The sequence below is a fragment of the Bos indicus genome, chromosome 3, assembly GCF_029378745.1.
Source record: "Bos indicus isolate NIAB-ARS_2022 breed Sahiwal x Tharparkar chromosome 3, NIAB-ARS_B.indTharparkar_mat_pri_1.0, whole genome shotgun sequence".
Classification (NCBI taxonomy): domain Eukaryota; kingdom Metazoa; phylum Chordata; class Mammalia; order Artiodactyla; family Bovidae; genus Bos; species Bos indicus.
The window spans coordinates 103,591,517-103,600,755 of NC_091762.1; the positions used below are offsets into that span (position 1 = coordinate 103,591,517).

General features: G+C 47.9%; 1 protein-coding gene and 1 pseudogene across 1 annotated transcript in view; both read left to right on the forward strand.

Annotated features, from left to right (window-relative positions):
• Positions 1 to 3,007, forward strand: part of SLC2A1 (solute carrier family 2 member 1) — a 28,210-nt gene extending 25,203 nt beyond the window's left edge. The window contains exons 8-10 of the mRNA XM_019957687.2: positions 49 to 150; positions 1,334 to 1,537; positions 1,919 to 3,007. Of these exons, the coding sequence (XP_019813246.1) occupies positions 49 to 150; positions 1,334 to 1,537; positions 1,919 to 2,119 (507 nt within the window). The 3' untranslated portion in view covers positions 2,120 to 3,007. The remainder of the gene's footprint in view (positions 1 to 48; positions 151 to 1,333; positions 1,538 to 1,918) is intronic.
• Positions 3,008 to 3,911: 904 nt separating this feature from the next.
• Positions 3,912 to 8,973, forward strand: LOC109556421 (protein BEX3-like; annotated as a pseudogene).
• Positions 8,974 to 9,239: the final 266 nt, after the last annotated feature.

The following is a 9,239-nucleotide window of genomic DNA, read 5'->3' on the forward strand; positions in this document are numbered from 1 at the left end:
AGGTGTGTTCAGAGGGGTATCAGGCACTGACACACTCTCTGCCCACAGCTATTTGTGGTGGAACGAGCCGGCCGGCGGACCCTGCACCTCATAGGCCTGGCCGGCATGGCAGGCTGTGCAGTGCTCATGACCATCGCGCTGGCGCTGCTGGTGAGTTGCCATGCTCTGGGGGTGGGGGTGGGGGCGGCAGGGGGGAGGGAGAGAGGAGGGGGAAAGGGGGAGCTCACGTGGGCATCCCAAGGTGCTCATCTCAGCCCCAAGCTGGCCAATGGCATCCGGACCCCAGGTGGGGCTGCCCTCCCCCTCGTTCTGCCCCACCCACAGCCCCGGGCTTGGGCCGGACCTTCGGCTTCCTTGGGCTGTCTCTTTCCACTCTTACCTGGTCTTGAACCAGCTCCTCCCTGCCTGATGCTTTCTCACCACCACACCTCCAGCCCCACCAGTTCCCTCGCCCCTGGAGCTGCTCTGCAAAGTCTTCCTCCACAGCCTCAATTCTTCTTGTAAACAGCCCTAGAAAGCAATGGTCTCCTTACCACAGAGGCGTGGAAACATGCCTTATCTCACTTAGTCCTCAGAATGCACAGGAGTAGTTCAGTCAATATTTCCACTTCTCCAGTGAGGAAACGTCCCCCTACCCCCTTTCCCAGTGAGGTCAGTAATGCAGCAGATAAAGCCAGGAATCAACCTCAGGCCTGCTGGCCCCAAGCCTGTGACTATAACCTCTATGATAACCTTATCCCAGGCACTTCACACACCACTCACTTATCCAGTGTTTGGGCAAGGAAAACACCAGGACACTCATTTTACAGCTGCACCAAGGCTTAGAGAGTACGTTGATGACTGAGAGGCCCAGCATGCCACAGGTGATAAGCAGGGGATCTGGGATCTGGAACAAAACCATATAACTCTTCTACTGTGGTCTCCTCGAGAATGGCTCTCTGTGGAACTTCATGCCTGCCCAATGCTGGTCCTGAGCTGGGTACCTTACAAGCCTCTGACAGCCACCCCCAGGAATGTTCTTCCACATCTTCCAGCCATAAGCAGACTACTCCACAGCCAGAGCCAGGGGACCACAGGGCCCTCTTCTTAGCACCTCCTGTGTGCAGCTACGTGACGTTCCTGGAGGCAGATGCAAGCCAACAACCACCATGCGGGGCTTCAGCTGTTTTGTTCAGATGAGAACACTGAGAGCTGGCCCTGGGTGCCTAAGTCACACGGCAAATCCAGGGCCAGCCCGAGGCCTCCTGCCTGCCCTGGGCTGCCCCTGGAGTTGGTTTCCTCTGAGGACCCAGCACAGCCCAGCCTAACTTTCCTCCCCTCTCATCCTCCTCAGGAGCGGCTGCCCTGGATGTCCTACCTGAGCATTGTGGCCATCTTTGGCTTTGTGGCCTTTTTTGAAGTGGGCCCAGGCCCCATCCCATGGTTCATCGTGGCTGAACTCTTCAGCCAGGGCCCTCGCCCTGCTGCCATTGCCGTCGCTGGCTTCTCCAACTGGACTTCGAATTTCATTGTGGGCATGTGCTTCCAGTATGTGGAGGTGAGAGCCCCAGAGTCCCCACGCCTCAGCGTTTCTCTCCTGCACACAGGACCCCATAGTGCTGTGCAAAATGCTGTCCCTGCTGTCCTTACTGGAATCACACTGGGAAGGAAACAGGCTCAGAAGGCCAGGTTATGGGCTCAGAACCCTGACCTCCACTCCAGGGTTCTTCCCTTAGCTTTGAATTGTCTATTCTGTTCTGCCATCAGAATCTGCTTCTATCACATGCCAGGTGCAGCAGAGTCCTGGGTTGTAGTGCTCCTGGGTTGTAGGTGGGTGTTCCCTTTCTCAGATCAAGGACCCAAAGGTAAAGTGACTGTCCATCCTAAGGGTAGGATGTAGGGGCAGGTCTCCAACCAAGTGTTTCTATGTGTCTTTCAGCAACTGTGCGGACCCTACGTCTTCATCATCTTCACCGTGCTCCTGGTTCTGTTCTTCATCTTCACCTACTTCAAAGTTCCCGAGACAAAAGGCCGGACCTTCGATGAGATTGCTTCTGGCTTCCGGCAGGGAGGAGCAAGTCAAAGTGACAAGACACCTGAGGAGCTGTTCCACCCCCTGGGAGCTGACTCCCAAGTGTGAGGTGTCCCACACCACCAGCCCGGTCTGCTCCCAGTGGCCCAAGGATCTCTCAGAGCACAGGCAGCTGGATGAGACTCTCAAACTGATAGATCTCAGCAGAGCCGGGCCTGGGGCCTCTTTCCTTCAGCCAGCAGTGATGTCCAGAAGAATATTCAGGACACTAACGGCTCCAGGATTTTAACAAAAGACTGTTGCTCAGATCTATTCAGACAAGCAACAGGTTTTATAATTTTTTATTACTGATTTTGTTATTATTTTTTTATCAGCCAGAGTCTCCTTCACCCACATCCCTGGCTTCACCCTAAATGGCTCAGTGCCTGAGGGTGGGGACCAAGCCCTGCCTAGACACTTGCCTTCTTTGCCAAGCTAATCTGTAGGGCCGGACCTATGACCTAAGGACACACTAATCGAACTGCAAACTATGAGTCTTCTACCCCAAGAGGTGGCTATGGCCACCCCTTCTATGGGCCTGGGTCTCCCAAACCTAGGGGTCAGGCTCCATTAGGTTTTGCCTATTCCCGTCTCTTCCTATCCAACCACTCAAATTAACCTTTCCTTGCCTGAGACCAGTTGGGAGCACTGGAGTGCAGGGAGGAGAGGGGAAGGGCCATACTGGGCTGCCAGGTGCTAGTCTCCTTTGCACTGAGGGCCAGATGATCACCATGAGAGGAGGAGGGCCATGGGAAACCGAGAACTCACTATTCAAGAAGACCTGGACACTCCTGCCCTGCTGTGTATAGTTGGAAGATATTTATATATATTTTTTGGTTGTCAATATTAAATACAGACACTAAGTTATAGTATATCTGGACAAACCAACTTGTAAATATACCACCTTACTCCCTCTGTAACTTACCTAAGCAGATATAAATGGCTGGTTTTTAGAAACGTGGTTTTGAAATGCGTGTGGATTGAGGGTAGGCAGATTTGGATGGGAATGGGAGAGAAGCCACTCTTAGAACAGCTTCAGACTTTCTGACTCCAAGATCCAGTTATTTCCAAGCACCATTGGTCAACACCTCTACTGCTTAAAAATCTGTTTGATCTCTATTACCTAGAGATTACCTAACAATTGTGGCATTTGCGGCATTCCCATTTTTCTTCACAAATGATAGCTGGTATTCAAAAGAATGACAGCTATGTGCTAACCTTGATGCTCAGGCCTTGATATGCATTATCTTGAAAGTGAGGTAGGTACTATCTCTGTACGTTTGACAGGCTCAAAGAGGTTAACGTGCCTGAAGTTTCACAGCAAATATGCTAAAACCCCTGCTTTTAAGTTATACTGCAGGAATTCCCTGATGCTTTCACTGTTGGGGCCCAGGTTCAGTCCTCGGTCAGGGGAACTAAGATCCTGCTAGGCACATGGTGTGGCCAAAAAAAAATTATACTGCACACCCCCTACTCTATACCTCAGTCCTCCCCTCAAACTCCCATCCCCTTCAATGAACTATGTTCACTGCATGGGCCAAGTGAGCTGTTAAGCTGCCTTTTTCCATCTATTTAATTCAGAATGCCCTGTATGATACAGCTTATAGGCTACTGCACACTCTGGAATGATTTCTCATGCCCTCTCCCAATCCCTGAATTTCAAGAACACTTTGTTTCTCTCCTGTGGCACTATATCTTTATCACAAGTTCCTATTTCTTCCACTAGCCTCAATTTCACAGAAAGAAGTCAATTTGATTCTTCTGGGTCTCCAGTTGATGAAATAGAAGCACCAAAGATATTTGTCCCTAGAGGTTCATCTGACAAAATCTTGTGGGGGGGGGGGTGGGGTTGGGGGGGGGCGGCTATAGCTGTGGAAGCTTTCATAACTGCACACAGGTGAAACTGTAAAATCTGCTTGGCATGAAGAGGGGTTGTAAGGAGAGGGCAAGAAGGGAAAGAAAGTGCATACTAGTTGGCAGTGCCTATCTGTATTATCATTAGGTATAAAGAATCTGAAGAGTTAGGCATCATCTCACAAAGAGGGAAGTTCAGAGAAGGGGTGTGCTTTGTCTGAGCAGGGGGGCAGGGTGGTGAACCGATGAAGGGCAGGGGCCAGGTGCCATGAAGGAGGACTTATCACATACTCATGTCCTCAAAAGTCTTCTGTTGAAAGGAGTTAGTTCGCAGGGGGCCTACGAGGGTTAGTGCAGAGTCAGAGACCCCTGCTGCCAGGTGTGCACTCAGGGCTCTTAAAAACCTATAGTGACAATGGCTGTCCCACTGGATGGAAGGAAACGGACTAGGGGTGGGGTTAGGGCCGAAGAGGCACAAGCGGCCACAACTTAGGGATGCAAAGCAGATGGCGCCGAAATAGGGCAGAGCCCGGAAACACTCTAGCCCCGCCACAGCCCAGGGCTCCAGACCTTGGTTTGAAAAGGTCCATGAATCCACTCCCGGGTTCCTGCCCTTCACAAGGCTTGCACCAACGTGCTGGATGCCACCATTTCCCAAACTGCGAGGTGCACGCAGGCGCCTGGAGTCCCGGCCCGCCCCAGCCTGGGTCCACAATTCTTAAGGAGGCACAGTTTCCGGTCCCTTGACGCCTGTTCTCTAGAGGCCGCAATCCATCGCGAGTGTAGAAGATTTGGTGCCAGGGTGATCTTTCATCTTCCCCATAGACCCCTAACACTGGTGCTTCAGGGCCGGCTGGGCACTCGCGCACCCACGTGGTTAGCCTCCATTGTCTACGCGGGGAGGGCGGGGCTACGCAGTGTCTTCACCAATCAGAACAGCAATGTTGGGCTGGTGAGGGTAGGGCCCCAGGCTCCCTCCAATCACAGCCTGGCTGCTCCGGGCGGTGGTCCAGGACCATGTTAGGGACTCTATGGTCCTATGTATTCAGGGAGGTGCGTTTGCTCTAAGAGCTGGCGACCGTGGCTGGGTTAGCGCTGGCATCCTGAGGAATGTAGCTCACCTGGGATACCTTATAGCACAAGAGGTGACGCCTTGTGACGAAAAGGGGTAAATAGGTAACGGGGCTCCTCCCAAACTGCCTTCTTTTCCAGTGCTTAGCTTACAGTTTTGTGAGAACCTTTATCTGATATCTCAGGCTCAAAAGTCTATTCTCCCTGGATCCCTGTATCAGGTTCCCCCACTGGACCCCACAGCGTCCTGTATTTCTTTTAGCAAAGCCCCCTCCACGCTGTACAGGAGTTGACTTATTCCCCCAGACTGGGGAGGCAACTGCTAAATCATTCCTTTGTTGCCAGTTCCCACCACAGACTGATCAGGATTGCTGAGTGAATTTAGACGTTCCACGATCTGAGTTCTCCCAAAGCAGTTTTAGGGAGAAAATCCAACAATTCATAATGTGTTCTTAATAATAGGGAGAGAATATTCATTCTTTTCTGTGAAAACTACATTTTGATGCCCTCTTTCTCATTCTATGGTTTTTATGTAAGTCTCTTACAAAGCTGACCTGTTCTGTCCACTGCCATTGCTGGCCCTGGTTCAGACCACTTTTCTCTACAGAGGTCACTGCGGCACCTCCTCACTGCTCTCTTTACTTTCTGTCTCTTTCCCTTCATTCTCCACATAGCAATCTTTGTGATCTTTCTAAAAGGCAAATCTCGGCATGTTTCTCTTCTACTTAAAACCCTTCCTGGGCTCCCATTTCCCTCAGGGTAACATTCAGCTTTCTTAGCCTGGGAACTCAAGGCCGTTTGCAGTGTTTCTAGCTCTCAGATGTCGCCTCCTCTCTCTCCACTGCCTCCAGCCCCCACCCCCTACCCCCGCCCCACCGCAACCATCCTTCAGGCATTGATCACTCTGTCCTCTGACCTCCACATACTCCTTCCCCTATGTACCTTTGGGGTTCCCTCCACAAAGACTGATCCCCCACTTAACTGTGTTCCACCCAGGACAGCCCAAGGAGTTGGCTGAGGAAGCTGCTATTTGCAGGGGCTGGCTCACTGATTTCTTGGAACATTGCTGCCAACTAGTGGCTATTGTGTGAATATGTAGGTGGGGGCTGGTTTTAACCTCAACTTCTCATGGATTGAGAGAATTGATATCTTTGGCAATAACCCTTCACAGGGACTATTACAAAAGATGCTTTTTCAACCCTGTCCCCAGCACCCCAGAGTGACTTCCTAGAGCAGTGTCTGACCACATTACAGCTTAATGCTCCCTATTGTCTTGTGGTAAAGCTCAAATTCCATAACCAAGCTGTCAAGATCTTTCACATTCAGGTCTTTGGAGACCTGATCTTCCCAAATGCTCCTTCAACACTTTAAGACCCAGCTACGCTGAGATACCCAGTGTTCCCTGGACAGCCCCTCACCTCACTGCCTGATCTTAAAACGTTCTGTCCAAGCTTCTTCTTTCTCTTGGTCTGCTTTTGGTCTCTCCATAAGTTTGTTTGATCTCAAAAAAGACCAAATGAACAATCACTTTCTCTATGAAGCATTTTTTCATTCCTTCAACAGTTACTTAACTGAACAAGTACTCTTCCAAACTTTCTCCTCATTTGTGTGGTGTCTTGGAAAGGACATGGTTTCTAGAGTCAGATAGAGCTGATTTCAGATTCCAGCCCTGCTACTTAGCTGAAAATCTTTGGGTAAGTCACCTCACCTTTCTGATCTTCAGTTTCCTCATCTGTTGTGATACTAAGATGAAATAAGACGATGTATGTATGAGACAGATGTCCATTAGAGTTACTCCATATTTCCCCTTCCCCTCCTTTCATAAAGTCTGGTACTCACCCCAAGGTTTCTGTGAATCCCCAGGGATTTCAAGGTCATGTCTGGCTCTATGATCTGCAGCTCCTAAACTACCTGGTGCAGAGTTCCCAGAGCAAGCTCTTTCCTGTCATGGAACCCAGATCTTTTGATTGGTTTCACTTCATTCATTTACTGAGTACCTGCTGGGCACCGGGCATTGTTCTAGTGCTGGGGATACAGCAGTAAACAAAACCAAGATTTGCTTTCATGGAGCTTACATTCTGGTAGGGAAAACCAGCAATCAACAATCCACAGGTATATAAAAAAGTATCAGATGGTGATTTGTGTTATGGGGAAGAAAAGGCAAACCGAAGAATAGAAGATGATAGATGTGAGCATGGGGTGGGTGGGTCAATTTTAGATGAGATAATTTGAAGGTCACCCTGAAGGAGTGATAAGTGATAATAAATTTGAATGAAGTAAGAAGTGATAACAAACTTGAATGAAGTAAGGGAGCAAATCAGACCCTTAATTTGGGGGAGAGGCTTTTCTAAGCCAATAGAACAGCAAGTCCAAAGGTACAAAGGCAGGACCGTGTCTGATGTGTTAAAGGACCGGCAGGGAGGCCAGGACAGCTGGACCAGGGCAACAGGGAGATAAGGGCGAAGAGGTGGCAGGGCCCTAGACCCTGTGGGGCCTCATATGTCACTTGGGGACTTTGGGTTTCGCTTTGGGGTTTTTTTTAATATAAGAAGAAACTTCCCAGTTTTGATATTTTGTTTGCATGCCTTATAATATGCAGTTATGCTCAGCTGGTTAGTTATCATAGGGTTAGTGGGCAAATCCATCTTCCTATGACCGACTTTACAACTTTGGAGAGGACCTACATTGTAACACATTTAGTTTTCTATAACAAAAATATAGTTGTAAGGTGAAAACAACCCGTAAAGATAATTATGAAAACAAACCTCTGACTCTTACAGAAAATTCATTGGCATTTCCAGTAACAAGTGTTAGAAATTTCAATTAATTTATCTTAGCTCTCCAAGATAGAAATAAATATAAAAAATAAGCACAGACTCCTACCTGGGTACCAACTCCCTACTGCTCTGTGCACGGTGGGCTGGCATCAGGCCAGGGGCAGAGGATCAGGTCTGCAGGATTAAGTGGTGTGGCAGCGCACTTGTGGTGAGAATCAGAGGAGCAGGAGACAATGAGGACAGGCCCAGGAAAACAAAGGAATGGAACAGCCCATGCAGACTGGAGAGGAAGACTCTCCTTTGGGCAGGGGCTAGGGCCACCAGCCAGCAGGAAATAATAGAGGAGGACAGGCTTGCCATCTTGCCCCTAATTTCCAACAGACCATACCCAGTGATGATGGAGATAGAGATGATATGGAAATATTCATAGCAGAGATGAGAAAACTAAGGCAGCTGCAGCTGAGGAATTGTCTGCGTATTCTTATGGGGAAGCTCTCTAATCACCCTGACCACCATGAGGAATTTTGCCTTATGCCTTGACTCCTGCCATGTTCCATGAGATTAATAATGTGATTCCCACTATTGTCCTCTTTTTCCTTGCATTTTCCTGATACACCTTTACTGATACATTGGCTGTGAACCTTATGTAATTTCTAAGTGTCAGGTGGGTTCTGTGTTACCAGCTTATAATTGGAGATTAAGTTTCTGTCAACAGTAGAGTTTCACCATTTGCATGGAAAAATGTGAAGTTAATAAAGCAATTAAAAAATAGCAACAGCAAAAAAATAAGTATAAATTTAACCTAAACTTTATAAAAACTGGGAGGTAGATATTTTTCCTCCTCCCTCCTTTCTTTCTAAACAGAGAGTACAAATCTGTTGGTGTTTGAACTTTCAAATGCACTTGTGTCAACAGGCTTCACTCAGAGTTTCTCAGAGTACCATTGATTCTTGTGGCCTAGGGTTTAAAATCTAATTTTAAAGGAGTGAACTCAAAGTATTTGGGGGGCCTATAATCTATTTCCACAAACCTGTGATGTAATTATGATGTGTCATATTGCCCAGGCGGGAATCCTCATCCCTTCTTCTTTTTTTTTTTTTTTTTGAGTTTTAAAATGAATTTATTAAAGAATGGTCTTAGGAAGGCAACAATGTTTGATTTGTCATTTTAACAAAAATTCTACTTCTTCGTGCTATATAATAAAGGTAATATAAGAGGGTACAGAGTGATAAGCTTCTTTCTACTGGAATTATCTGATAGTACGGCACAGTATAGTCATTTCCTCAATGCTAGGATACATTTTTTAAAATGTTTTCTATGCTTTTCTTCAAAAAGCCATGAATGGTAACAGGATGTCATTAAAAAGCCATTTCTCCCTATTCATTCTGTAGTACTGGAGCCAGTGTTTTTACCATTACAGGCTACAATTTTCACTTTATCCAATTTAATAAATTCTGTCACCTCTCTGAATTCAACATCATTCATTC